This window comes from Danio rerio, chromosome 20 (assembly GCF_049306965.1).
Source record: "Danio rerio strain Tuebingen ecotype United States chromosome 20, GRCz12tu, whole genome shotgun sequence".
Classification (NCBI taxonomy): Eukaryota; Metazoa; Chordata; class Actinopteri; order Cypriniformes; family Danionidae; genus Danio; species Danio rerio.
In genome coordinates, this window is record NC_133195.1 from 31,202,096 (window position 1) to 31,217,146 (window position 15,051).

The following is a 15,051-nucleotide window of genomic DNA, read 5'->3' on the forward strand; positions in this document are numbered from 1 at the left end:
TAATTCCTAAACAGTGCAGATAGGCCTGGAAATTTTTGCAGATAATTTACAGACAAATTAAAGAACACAGATGTAACATCTCATTTACATATCGACCAATGCACAATCAGTGCATCGCAAATTAGCATAGTGGCAAATAAGCAAAACGTGTCCAGGCTTCTCTTACTGCAAGTTAATCGATAACGAATATGAATGGATGGTAATTTTGTTCTATGGCAAATAAAGATACCATGGCTTGGCAAACAGTGTGTTCGGATGTTCCTCTGGCATTTCAAATAAATTTATAAGTGTGGAAAAAATACACTACATGCTCTCTGTTCTTCTGCAGTGCCTCTTCTTGGCAACAATAATTTCAAGCACTACATTTAAGACATGCTTTTTATCTGTTAAATAATGCCCGTAATTCGAGGAGCACAAATTTTAGCTAATTGTTTTGCATACTTATTTAAATACTTACTTGCCATACAATTTCTATCTGATCAGGAAACTCCTACAAATGCATAAGCAATAAGGTCAGGTTTAACCGTATCAGCACTTTTCTTAAACGGTTTGCACTGGAGCAAGCTGTTTGTAAATCTAGCCCTTTAAGTTTTCTCTTTTTACCTCACTTTTTGTATGCAAATCATGTATTTTGTAAGCATAGCATTTTATTATACTACAAAATAACGCTAATTTAAGCATTTTAGGAAATGCTCTTAGTGTTTTGGAATAGAGGTGCACCATACTGGAAAGATATGTTACATGCGATATTGTTGTTAGGTATTGTGATATCGAGATTAACATATCACTAGATAAAAAATGCTATTTTTATTAGCTATGCTTTAGTAAAATATATATAATTATATTTTAGGGGTTTTCACCTTTATTATGACATTGGACAGTGGAGATTTCAGACAGGAGACCATTGGGAGCAGAGAGAAGGGAAGGATTGGCAAATAACCTTGAGTTGGGAATTGAACTGAGGTTGCCGTGAGCACTTCTGTGTTCGACCTGTATGTCGACGCACAGTACCACCAGGCTATTGGCATTGACTTTTAAATTAATTATTTATTTAATTTTATTTTAATGCAAACATTTAGTGTTTAAAACACTATATATGAGTGAAAACCTTAGCAAATTTTCTGACTCTCACTGGCTGTTGTCATTTTCACCATTAGTGTTTATTTTCGGTACTGGCTTCACTTTTGAGCCACTCCAGCCAATAGCATGGTGGGGATAAAAATAGTAAAAACCACATCTGCTCGGTCAAATTGAGATAAACAACCAATGCATAAAATAAATGTATGCATAACAAAAACACAAATCTGCAGTACATTTATACTATTATAATGTGATAATGATAATTTTATGATATATTGTGCAGCCCTATTTTGGACCCAACTGTTCATGGAGGACAGGTTGAAATTAGCAGAGGTTTTGATTTTCCTCCTTTCTCTGTCTGTCTTTAGAGGCTGAGCTGATGGCCAAGAGAGAAGCCCCGCAGACAGAGGCCACGGCCCTTGAAGCACTGCTACGAGGAGACGGGATCTTGGACAAGAGGAACAATAACGCTAAAGAGGAAGAGACACTTCTGGAAATTCAGGTAGCACATTGAGATTTGTAATACACCATAGTCTGCATGCCTTCCAGTCAGACTGCTGTTCTTTTATATTCCACAGCTGTCTGTAAACACTGATGTCAGTTCCTGTCAAAACACTTTGTGCATTACAGGACTTGGATTACATTCAGCTCTAGATATTTAAACTTCTATCAGTGATTTATTGCTGCTTCTCTTAGACCACATCTTTACTCATTCAGACATAGCAAATTTGCTAATTCAAAATTGCTTTTTCATTTACGCTTTTGAAAAGTTTAGCAAACAGACAACACCACTTTCTATTCTCAAAGATTAAGGACATTATAAGTGGAAATAAATAGCTTTTATATTTAAAATGATAAAATTAATTATCAATTTTATCATTATGTCCAATTAAACTAAAATGAATATAATTCATATCAATTTTACTGATAATAATATAATTAAGAAAGTGATTGAAGACATTGTAGAACCATTAACCTATATTTGTCATAGATCTTTCCAATCTGGTAAATTTCCAAATAAAAGGAAAATTTCTAAGATAATTCCACTTTATAAATCTGGAGATAAACTATATTACAAATTAGGCTAGTTTCTATACTATCTCGGTTTTCACAAATTTTGGAAAAACTCTTTGTTAACAGACTTAATAATTTCATAGAAGCGCATACCATTTTAGCTGATGAGCAATATGGTTTCAGGAAAAATTGATTAACATCTCTAGCATTAACTTATTGAGGAAATTAATACTAAGAGAGACAAAAAGGAGAAGGTAGTTGGATTTTTTTTATCTTAAGAAGGCATTTGATACAATAAATCATAATAAATTAGTAAATAACTTAGAAAGGTATGGAATTTGAGGAGTAGCCTTGGATTGGATAAGCAGTTATTTGAAAAAATAGGCAACAGTTAGTTGAAATTTGCAACCATAAATCTTCATATCTAAATGTAAATTGTGGCATACTACGAAAATCAGTTTGAGGTCCAATATTGTTTATTGTTTATTAATTTACATTAATGATATGTGTAAGATATCAGAGTTAAGTAAGCTTTTTTTGCGGAGGATACAAGTATCTTTTGTTCTGAGGATGATTTACCAAAACTTGTGGAGTTAATTAAAACAGAAATTTATTAATTGAAATTGTGGTTTGACATAAACATTACGTTGTCATTAAATTAAAACAAAGGCTTTGTGATGTGGGAAAATAAAAATGAATCATTATATAGATTTAAAAATTAATAATGAAGTTATAAAAAGAGTATTCTATTGGTGTTGTATTGCATCATAACATTAGTTGGAAACAGCAAATAAATAAGGTGGAATCAAAATTGGTAAAAGCTATAGCAATAGTGTATGAAGCAAGATTATCCTGGGCAATAATTCATTGTATGTATTACATAAACCTATATTGCCATACTGTATATGAGTTACTGTGTTGAAATTTGTAGGATCTAATTTACGATCCTTATTTACAAAACAAATTTACAAAACAAATCCTTATTTACAAAACTTATTTACTCCTCAAATACTATATATATATATATATATATATATATATATATATATATATATATATATATATATATATATATATATAGTATTTGAGGAGTAAATAAGTTTTATTTACTCCTCACTTTATATATATATATATATTTGTTTTAATTTTTTTTTATTGAAGATTTAAGTTCAATGCCTTGGTTAAATTTAAAATAGCACAATTTATGTTTCAATCTAGGAATAAATTACTTTCGAAATGCATAAAACTGTTTTTTGAAGAAAGACAAGGGGGATATATTCTGAGAGAAGAACAAAATCTTAGGAGGTTGAAAATTGTATATGTCTGTATGTGGTGTGAAATTATGGAACAGTCTGGAACAGATTTTCAAACAATGTCCGTATATTAATCAATTTAAAAAGTTGTATAAATATTAGGGATGTAACGGTATCAGAATTTCACGGTACGGTATTTATTGAATCATTTACAGGAAAAAACAAAACTTATGAAAATACTCCAAAAAAGTGCCAAAAGTGTCAATGACATACAAATTAGCCATCTATCTGTAAGCTTTGAAACAGGAATTTCAATTTTAATAACAAAAAATTATTAAACCATGTAAAAAAATAAAGTTTCAATTTAGTATTGTTGAAAACTCATGACATTCAACATTTAATCACACTCAGCCCATCTACACAGATGAGAGCTCTGCTAGTCGGACTTCTCATCAAGCATCTCCCGCTGGATCTAATCTCACTATATTTATTAAACGGGATATTTCATTTATCTTGTTGTCTTTATCTAACGACATATTCCCTGACTTTGGTCATTGGAATCTATTACTTGTTCTCAGGTAACGTGTTTTGGCAGAGCGCAAAGATAAGTTAATGATTAATGTAACCACGTACATTCTGTATATTGACTGATCGCTTCCCTTTATTTCCTATAATGTATAAACTTATTGTATGTTATACTTTTAAAATGGCCATTATCGATTCTTAAAACTGATACTCAGCAAAAGAGAGGCTGTGTTTCGTATTTTCACTGAAATTGAAAGGAGGCAGTTGTTATCGGCTCCGTTTTGTTATAAATATCCACACAGTGAAGATGACGCTCATCTTATGCAGCACGACGCCTCAACATGTCTGCTGTCTAAGTTGCTAATATTAAAATGAAAATAGGCAGTTCCTTAAATCATGTTTACATTTTATTGTTGAGAAAGTGAAACAACGTAGCCAGGATGATGTGAATGAAGTTATAAAGTACACTGTTCCCTTTGAAGATTTACCCGTGTCCTCGGTATAGTCTGTTTTCCATATCAAACTGAGAAGAAGAGACTGCAGCCTTGATCAAACTTGCGAAGTCTGAACTTACACGGAGAGAATGCAGGACTGAACTGTGCGTGTTAGGCTACTTAATATTCAGGAAAAGCCCCAATCAGAGAGGCAAACGTCTGCAGCCTCGCCTCCGTTTTCAGATGTCTCCGTTTTCCATCATCCACACTGAGACGGAGCAGCAGCGTTTCAGAATGAAAACGGCCTCTCCAGCGTTTTCGAAACGCTCCGTTTTCGGCGCTTGAGAACTCCAATGTAGTGTGGACGGTTGGCGTAACCGTAGCAAAACTTATGCGTTTTCAAACTAAAACGCATTAGTGTAAACGGGGCCTTAGAGTTTTCCAGCTCTTTTCATCCCCGCTTCTAGCAGCACACTCCATTTCCGCATTACTGGATCTGTAGCGACAACAGACCGCAAGGGATGATGGTCAAGCATGGGCTGATGGGAATAGTAGTTTTCGCTACCTCCCGTTCGCTTCATTCGCCTGAGCAAATTTTCTCAGAAGACCTATAGTTTTACAGAGTCATGCGACTTCGGTAATATCGAAAAAAATTAATATTGCGGTATGACGGTATTTACAATACCGTTACATCCCTAATAAATATACATTATTAAAATAATATAATGATGAATAGAGGTATTTGAAAAAGAATAAACTGAGAAAGGTATGATAAAATGTCAATAGCCGTTTGCAATATTATGTATTTTTGGGGTCTATGTTATAAAACGTAAATGTACAAATGGAATCAAACATTGAAATATGTCAAAGATGCCAAAATGATAAAATTTGTTTTATGTAAAGCTTATATGTCTCATGTAAAAAGAAGAGATAAGTAAAAAAAGAAATAAGTTAAAGTAATAAACAAATGATGTGTGTATTAATGGGTTGGGGAAAATAATAAGCTTGTGCTTCATCCCGCTCCGTATTTTGTTTAAAGAAGTGTTTTGTTTATGATTTTTCTGTTCTAAATAAATAGGTAAAATCAAATAAAACTCTCCAGAAGATGAAAATGTATATGTAATATTTAGTGAATAATAACAGGTATAGTAATAGGTATAAAATATTTTGTTTTTAATATATTGATAACTGGCAAATAACTAAATAACAGGTTAATTACTGCTAAAAGACATTGGTAATGACAAACTAATAAGGATTGATGACTGATTTTGCTGTTTTGTGAAAAAAAATTCTGTAATCAGTGTAATCAAGTTTTATCACCATAGAAAGCTTCTTCGCTAGCTGCTCTACTGTATTTTACAGACAGATATGCTTTAGAGAAGTTTGAGGCGATGGCACAGAGCATTATAAGATGCGGTCTATCATCAATCAGTGATATCCACCATTCACTGTCGTTATAAGACTCAATCCATCATCCGAGACCCCATCCACCCCAGCCGCAAGCTGTTTTCTTTCCTACCTTCTGGCAAACAATACCGCAGTATGAGGGCAAGACCACTAGACTCCACAGAAAACAAACTGCAGGATGTCTTCTACGTTGTGCACTTCACTGATATGTATCTACTCATTAGCACACTAGTAATAGTTCCCAAATATCATTAATATCAAGTGTCACCTTGTCTTCGTAAAAAAGTTTAATTAACAAATTAATATTAGGTTACATTTTAACCCTTTATATGGTACTCATTGAATTACTCATTGGGAAAAACCAGGAGTACTTCTGGGATGTTATTACAAGATTTTAAAACTTTTATGACTTTGAAAAAAAAAATTATTATTGTAACCAATATCAATGAATTTCCCACATGTTGTTCTTCCAAAAAAGGGTTAGGCCCAGTTTTGTCTGTTCTTTTGCCTTCCACATAAACAAAACACTGTTTTGTTTCAGACCAATATGTGTAGGTTGTGTCTCTGATTAAATTATCATCTTTAAACAATATGTTTTTAATAAGTCGACTGAATCAATAATTCATCACGAATATAACCAGCTAGTTGGTTTTGTTATGGAATCAATTGGTATTTTTGACTAAAAGAATTACTCATTTTGGTGTTTTGTTCCTGAATGAATCAGTTCATTTGAACAATCTGTAAAACGTATATACTGTATCAGCAATTCACTCATTAAAGTGAATTATTCGCTCACCTTGCTAAATGAGCACATTTTCTATCTTTCTATCTTCTAGACCTCTTCTATCTTTACAAATACAAGCAAGGCTGTTTAGAGCTCAGTTAATGATGTCCGAATTTACAAGTATTTAGGAATGGATGTGTGACGTTTTTTTTCTGGAAAAATTCTGGAATGTCCCTGCCTGTGTGAACAGCGCTTTTTTTTAACTTACCAGTAAAGTCATTCCGGAAATTTTCTGGATATTTACCGCTATTACTGTGTAAAAGGGGTTGCCTAATCCCAAATGCGAATTAGGTGCATTTCCATGTTGTTTTTAGAGCGACTGACTGTAGTATTGGTAACCCAGTAACCAAAAGTAAACAGAGCAAGCATAATGGAGATTAGTCACTAAGTGTAATCAAAGAGCTTAGAATCACCAAGAGGCGACACTCGAGTGCGTTTTGGGAAACAGCCAATAGATGGCGCGGTCGCCATTTTGGAATGAAAACTCCAATAGAACGACAGCATATTACAAGTCTGTAAAATAAACTACAAACTACAAATTAAAAGTGCAGATGATTGTGATAGTAAGTGTTGTATTGTTGTCTTTTTTGTGCTTTTTAAATAAATTAATAAATAAAAAACAAAGCTGCTTGTCATCGCGACAGCAATAAGATCCAAACGACAGCTGCTGTTGCTATGGAACGTTCTATTGAGTGTCGCCTCTTGGTGATTCTAAGCTCTTTGGTGTAATTTATGATACGTCCGATTTATTTATTTATTTTTTTGTGCAAACTGAATTAAGGGATGTTTATTTAAAATTTTATATTTTTCATGCGATACTTCAAAATGCACATTACATAGGATGTTGGAAACCCAGCTAGTGACTCACTCATAATGATACTCTTCACCACCTACTGGCATAATGATGTAGCCTGCTTAAAGTCAGAATGGAGAACCAAAGCTAACTATCTCTTAAGTTCTGCTATGTTTTTGCTCTGCTATGAGAGCAAAACATTGACCTTATCCATACAGCAATAACTCTCTCTCTCTTTCTCTCTCTCTCTGGAAATGTGGACTATTGTCTTCTCTTGTGCAGTCTATTGATCTTTGTCATCTAATTGCTTATCCAAACTCGTTTCTCTGCAGCGGGTGTTGGAAGCAGACGAAAATGGGGACGGTTTTCATGATGATGAGGATTTTGAAGTGGACACACCAAAGAGGAAGCATCGAAACAAAGGCAGGGTGAGTGATGAGCATGACTCATCAAAGTCTGCAGATGCTGTGATGGAAAAAAGGGAAGCAAGAGCAAGAAAAAGAGACAGATCTAGACTGAGACAAGGCCGACTGACACCTGAGAGAGAAATAAATCATGAAAGAGAAATACCTATGATGATCCGTCCGAGATATGGTATTTGAAGAGACGGAGAGAAGATAAAGTGTTGAGAGATCATGTAAATATTGATTCCATGTCATGTATAAAAGCGATTGTCCTGTAATTTGTGATCAGGGTCGAGGCTCTGGGCGCAGGCGAACAGAAGCAGTGGCCAACGACGATCAGGATAAACCCTACGTGTGTGACAGTGAGTGTCCAAGTCATCACTTTAATATGCCAACCTTGTGCCTTAAAGCCAGAGTGACCTGAAAAATACATTTAACTTGTGTATGTTTGAATTAATCAGTATTATGCATTTAAGGCCACTTAGAACAGTGTTTCTCAACCACGTTCCTGGAGGACCACCAACACTGTATGTTTTGGATGTCTCCTTTGTCTGTCATACCTATTACATGTCGTTTAGTCTCTGCTAATGAGATGATGATCTGAATCAGGTGTGTTTGTTTAAGGAGACATGGGCTGTTTCTCAATATGCGTTCTTCAGCGTCCTTGTGTTCTTGTGTAACAACATCAGCAACTGCCAAAGTTCAGTTCCAAACCTCAAGACAGCAAGAACGGAGGATATGTGAATATTCCCGGATGTGTATGGAGTATGGAGGATGCACCGATGCAAAATTGAGCACAAAACTCACTCGAGAAGTCCCACAAGTCATTGTGACTGAATAAAGGAGGTGGGAAGCGCAGCATTTTATATACAGTAGATTTATTATTAAAGTTCAGAGATAACACTTATTTATCTCAAGAGTTTCTCTAAATGATACAGTGAAAGTAAACATTAACATTAAAAAAATCTTAATAAAGGCAAAAACACATTAAGGGTGTTTAAATATGTTTTATTTGTATTGTGCAAAGTATATTTGTAAGGGTTTTGTGCATGTTATATACATTGAAAAGAAAAAAAAACAGTAAATCGTTGTATGAAAGCTGTATGTTAAATTCAATAATTCCGTTAAAAACATGTGAAGGTCATGTGACCATCAGGAACGCAGCATCTCATTTCTCTATCCTCTTGGTCTCATGAGTTCGTTCTTCTGAGATGACCTGGCAAGACTGGTCTTTACAAGAACGTTCTCTGCATTCTTGGAATTGAGAAACAGCCATGGAATATGTGCAGAGCTGGTGCTTCTCTAGGAACATGGTTGGGAAACCCTGACTTAGAACATCTTGTATTTAAAACCTGATTCAAAAGAATAGTTTGAACAAACAAGTTATACATTTGTTTTTCTGTTGAACACAAAAGAAAATATTTTGAAGAAGATTAATGGAAGCTAATGACTTCAGAAGTATTATTTACTTTTGACTAAATAACAACTTTTGTGTTCAGCAGGAAGAAAAATACTTAGACGTATAAAGGAGTAAATGTTTATGTTTGGGTGAACTATCCCTTTAAACCAAGAGTATTTGAATTTTAAAACATAATTAAAAAACCAACATCAATCAAAAAGTGCTCAGGGGTAGCCTAGTTAATGTATCAGTGCTCTTTGTGGGGATTCATCTTAATAAACAGCAAAAAAATACAGTTTTTTACAAATATAACTCAATGAACTTTAGCCTGATGAAGGTCTAAAGTGTTTTCCGAAATGCATAGGGGCAGTTTTAAGGAATAGCCATGTTATTAAAGGCTTTTTCATATTTTTCCCCACATATTTTGAGTGCTTTGGACTTGCTTTTGCTGTTTATTCTGGTGAATAAAAACATGTGAAAAACATTTAGGTATTATTATTATTATTATTAGTGCTGTTTAACAATTAATAATGAATAACCACACACAGAGATATATATGTGTGTGTGTGAATATTCTTAAAGTATATTTTTGTGTGGGCATTTATATAGAAATAGTACATATATTTATTATTTTGACAGCCATATGACCCTGCAGTCCAAGACTGGTAACTCACTGAAGCTAAACAGGATGAGCCTTGTCAGTACCTGGATGGAAGACTGCATAGGAAAACTAGGTTGCTGTTGGATGTGCTGTTAGTAAAGCAAGCAGGGGTGCTCAACTTGCAGGCTGTGTGGGTCATAATGCCCCAGTAAAGTGAAAGGGACACTATACTGTCAGTGGGTGGCGTCTTTTGGATGAGACGTTAAACTGAGGTCCTGACTCTTTGTGGTCATTAAAAATCTCATGGCACTGCTCGTAAAGAGTACACTGCAAAAAATATTACTTAGATTTTTTCTCTTGTTTCAAGTCCAAATATCTAAAAATTCTTAAATCAAAAAGAATTTTCTATATAAGCAAATCATATTGTCTTGTGTTCAGAAAATATATGCCAAAATTAAGTGAGTTTTTCCCTAAAACAAGCAACATAATCTGCCAATGGAGTTAGCAAAATGATCTTACGTCAAAGGGAAAAACAGGATTATTTTGCTTACCCCATTGGAAGATCATTTTGCTTGTTTTAAGGAAAAACTCAATTTTGGAATATTATTTCTGAAAACAAGACGATGAGTTTTGCTTGCCCAAAAAATGTTTCTTGATTTAAGAATTTTTTAGATATTTGGACTAGAAAGAAGACAAAACATCTAAGTAAGAAAAGCATTTTTTTTTTTTTTTTTGCAGTGTAGGGGTGTAACTCTGGTGTCCTTTCCAAAATTCCCACCATTGGCCCTTACTGACCAGGGCCTTTCAATCACCCCTATCCACCGAATTGCCTCGTGTGTGATGAGCCCACTGGCGGTTGTCCTGTGGCTGCTGTCGCATCATCATAGTGGATGCTTCACACTGGTGGTGGTGTGGAGAGACCGCCCCCATTATTGTGAAGCACTTTGGGTGTATGGCCATAGACAGTAAATGTGCTATATAAATACACATTATATTACATATTTAAAAACATAATACATAATACAACACACACACACACACACACACACACACACACACACACACGCACACACACATACACACATACACACACACATATATATATATATATATATATATATATATATATATATATATATATATATATATAATTATATTACTATTTAATTATAATGCTCTGAAACTTTTGTTTTGTATTCAAGTAGTCATGATTATTTATTAAACAGCACTATTCTTTTTATATTATATATAAAAAACAGTACTTAAACTATTGTGCTCTCATAATTTTGGACCCCTCTGATTAATAATATAAACTGGCAGAAATATCTAATATATAGGCTTTGACAAATATTGTCTAATTTATGATTAATGTCTCTTTATTCATAATGGGATTTGAACTGTTTTGACTTTACTGCTATTTGGCTGTCTTGTTTTGTGTTCCTCAAAAAAAACTTCTTTCATGTTGTCATATGGTACCTGCCTGTTGTTTCCCATCTTGGCATGGTGGTCTGTTTTAATATCAAGAGCATGTGTCTACCCGAGGAGATACTAGAGCCACTTTGGGTTTGCAGAAGCCTCTCTGAATGTAACTTACTTCTTTTTTTTTTTTTTTTCTGTCTCCTCTTTTGCTTTGTGTCTCCTCTGTTTCAGACAGATACAAACAAAAGCATAACTCAAAAACCGCTGACTCAGGTATTCAGCCTTGTTGCCATCTTCCTCTTGCTCGGACATGTGGGCTATGCTAATGACAAGGCTAATCAGTTAAATGCTTGTGTCGGGAAGGCTTTATTAACATTACTCAGCTAGTTCAGACTTTAATTTCCCCTGTCTCAGTAGCTGCTGTTGATATCTCACACTGCTTGTCTAAAAGCTTTCACGCATGGCTAACAAAAAACAATGCTAAAAAAGCAAAGCTTGAGCACGTAGCCTTTTCATTGACGCATTTAGATTGCAGGCCCTGTTTTAGGTGAAAATCTGCTGCGTTGCTAAAATGATTGACTCTGGACGTGCAGTTTGCTGAAACCAAATGCATGTAGTTGCTTCCCTTTCCTATGATCTGCCTTAATGATTCCTGTGTTCAGCTTTATGATTCAGCCCAGTCTCTTTTTACATTAAATATACACTAGAAGTAGCACAGTTCCTACAAAAGCCAGGTCTGTTACATGAAATACATATTAGCAGGTTAAAGGTGCACTAAGTATTTAAGTCAGTTTTATCCATGAAGAAATAAATAGCATTTATAAAACACCGATATGCAACCTTGTAGAGAAAAAAAAACAAATATATACAGTATAAGCTTTAAGATTTTATATACTACATCTACATACTAGTTCACTAGCTGCTAGTGAAGTGCTATGCACTCCTCTGACCTCAAAAGGTGCTCTGACGACAATGGCTCGAGGCCATGGTCTTTAGTCCTCTTCTTAGAGCAACCAACTCCCATTTATAGAATCGCCAGTTTGCTCCCAGCTCATCCTGGTGGGTTACACGTGGGGGCTCGTCTGGGATGGAAGTGAGGTTTAGGGGATGAGTGTAATGCTGCGTTCACACCAGACGCGAATAAAGCATCAAGCACGAGTGATTTACATGTTAAGTCAATGCAAAGACGGAATGGTGCGATTTGCGCGAGTAGAGAGTTTTTTGCGATTGACGCTCTTAGTGCGGATTTAGCTCGAATTGGGAAATTTGAACTTCAGCAGACATTCGTGCTGCGTTAACCAATCAGGAGCTTTCTCTAGTAGGGGCATAATTATGGGGTCGTGTCTGTTGTTGGTGTTCTGGGGGAAAATCCTCCTGCCGACAACGGACAACAGTTCATCAAACTGTTGTCCGGCTCAGTCGGAATCACCGCTAAAGCAAATATCGCGATTTATCAGCACGTGCCATGAACAGAGGCCAGCTAATGAAGTGCTATGCAGGGAAACCTCACTCCTCTGACCTCAATAGGTACTCTAGCGACAGATGCTTGAGGCCATGGTCTTTAGCCTCCTTGTTAGAGCAACCGACTCCCATACATAGAATCGCCAGTTCAATCCCAGCACAGGGTTGGGTGCAGTAGGACCGATGGGTTACTATTACATACCTTTATTTTACAATAAAAATCACCTTGCAAAAAGTGCTTGTATTAGAAACAAAAAAACTTTACTGCAAACTGTGTTTGTGTTTGCAAATGCTGTGTTTTTGGACACTTAATTGAATGTTATTTGCATTCATGAAATTATTTTATGTGCTTAACCCGTATGCAATAACAACAAAAAAAAAAAAGAGAAAAAACATTCAAAAACATGAAAAACATAAAAAATATGCATTAACTATTAAAAACTACACTGATTTTGATTCTTTAATTTTTGTGCACTATCAGATGAGAATAATATAATATTACTTTTTTTTAAATGTATTATTACTTTCATGGCTTGCCAAGGAAATGATAGATTCTAGAGGAATATACTGTAAACAAAGAATGCTGAAATGGCACTGGAATTAAATATTTCTTGTCTTAAATTGTGTAAGCTGTTTTTGTACCTAGTGAAATGAATACAAAATGTTTTAAAATAGAAACAAAAATGAAGGCTATACATAAACTTTCTAATAAAAATAAAATACTTTTAAAATGAATTCATGCTGTTTGCATTAACACAGACAAAATTATATACAAAAAGAACATCCACAACTTCAGTCTGTTATTTCACACATCAGAATAAGCATTCTTCACTTCTTTAAGGCACGACAAACACAGTGGTTTAAATTGTACTTTTGATTTGAGATGATTCCAAAATGCACTTAAGAAACATTCATGCGAGGTCTCTTTAAGTACATTTAGTGGCCTTTTATTTCATTAATATTATATTATCTGCAAATCCAATAAACTGTTACTGTAAGATTTGAAGTACACTACAAGTGCACATTCAATACAATTAAGCTCCCTATTATTGGATACTTAGTGCTCCTTTAAGTATCATGCGTCAATAAAAAGAATAAAGACAACAAGGAAACAGCATTTTACCTTAAAATTAATTGTGAAAAGGGACTTTGCTTTATTTATTGGGATTTGATTTTTCCAAATGGATTGATTGGGCAGAGTAAGGTACTATTAGTTTGCATTATTATTTAGTTGCCCTGTCCAATCTTTGACTTAAAGCATGAACAAATATTGATAATATTAGTTACTAAACTCTCAAACAGTTTAGTTACTAATTGTTGTTGTTAAAAGTCAAAGTACTTTAGTTAATAAGTAGTTTTTCTTAGTAACCTTTGTCAAATAATGTACAGCTATGGAAAAAATTTGGAGACTGCTTTAAAATAAATATTTTCTCTGAATGAACTGGATTTATTAAGCAATGGGTTTGAGTACACTGCAAAAAGGTTTTTAGCTTTAGCTTAATTTTTTAAATATTTAAAAACAAGCATTTTCTAGACAAATAAAAATTATTTTTTTATATTCAGAATATATCCTAATTATGTGGGTTTTTCCTTTTATATATTTTTCCTTTAAATCATGTTAGTTAAAACGTAAAACGCTCATAACGATGCTCTAAACAGGGTTGAGTAACTATTTCTTTAGAGAAGAACCAAATAATTTCTTTGTGCAAATGATATTGTTTTACACAAACATGCATTTAAAATAAAATCTAATATTGTTTTTGCAAAAATATTAATGATAATGATGATGATGACGATTATTATTATTTTAATTATTATTATCAAGTAGGATATTGTTCAATTATTTATTTATTTTATTTTTTTGAAAAGTCTACTTTTACAATTTGACACATGCAAACCACTGCAGAAATGTTCTGTAGTTCTTCAGGCCCATATCATACAGTACAGATACTTAATAAATAACCTACTATAAATTAAAATCATTAACGTATGCTTTATATATTTGTTTTCACAAGCTTTGGAGACGAAACATAAATTCGGCTTTTAAATAATAGGTTACCTATATAGCTTTCGTCATGAGGCTATGTTCAAAATGACATTAATGCTTTCAAAGTGCACTGCGAAGGGAGCACAACTGTAAACATGAAGATCGCTAAAACTGAACTGTAAAAATACATTGAAAGCAAACTACACCTAAGAGAGATGACTTTAAGGCTTTTTTAGTTTTAATCATTCCAAGTTTAAATGTTAGAATGTTCTAAATGAAAAGGGCATAGGAGAGATAAGTTTGAATAGAACACAGCCTGGAACTATGTTTCGAACTACAGCTCCAAACATGTAGTTCTAAGTGCACAAGTTTGCGACTCAGTTTGCAAATGTTCAATTGAATGATGGATTTGGGAAACATCAAATTAACAAACTATGTTTGTAACGACAGAACTTGCGACCTTAGTTGGCTAACGATGGTTTTGGGAAAC

At 34.1% G+C, this 15,051-nt stretch overlaps 1 protein-coding gene across 5 annotated transcripts in view; it reads left to right on the forward strand.

Moving 5' to 3' along the window:
- The window catches only part of dpf3 (double PHD fingers 3), a 74,927-nt gene that overhangs the window by 33,823 nt on the left and 26,053 nt on the right, over positions 1-15,051 (forward strand). For 2 of the 5 annotated variants that reach the window (XM_009294764.5, NM_001111169.1), the window contains exons 4-7: positions 1,449-1,582; positions 7,623-7,718; positions 7,984-8,056; positions 11,345-11,386. In XM_009294764.5, coding sequence (XP_009293039.1) covers positions 1,449-1,582; positions 7,623-7,718; positions 7,984-8,056; positions 11,345-11,386 — 345 coding nt within the window. Of the gene's footprint in view, positions 1-1,448; positions 1,583-7,622; positions 7,719-7,983; positions 8,057-9,732; positions 9,756-11,344; positions 11,387-15,051 lie in introns of those variants that run through there. The other 3 variants (XM_005160743.6, XM_005160744.6, XM_073932854.1) reach the window with 2 other exon arrangements.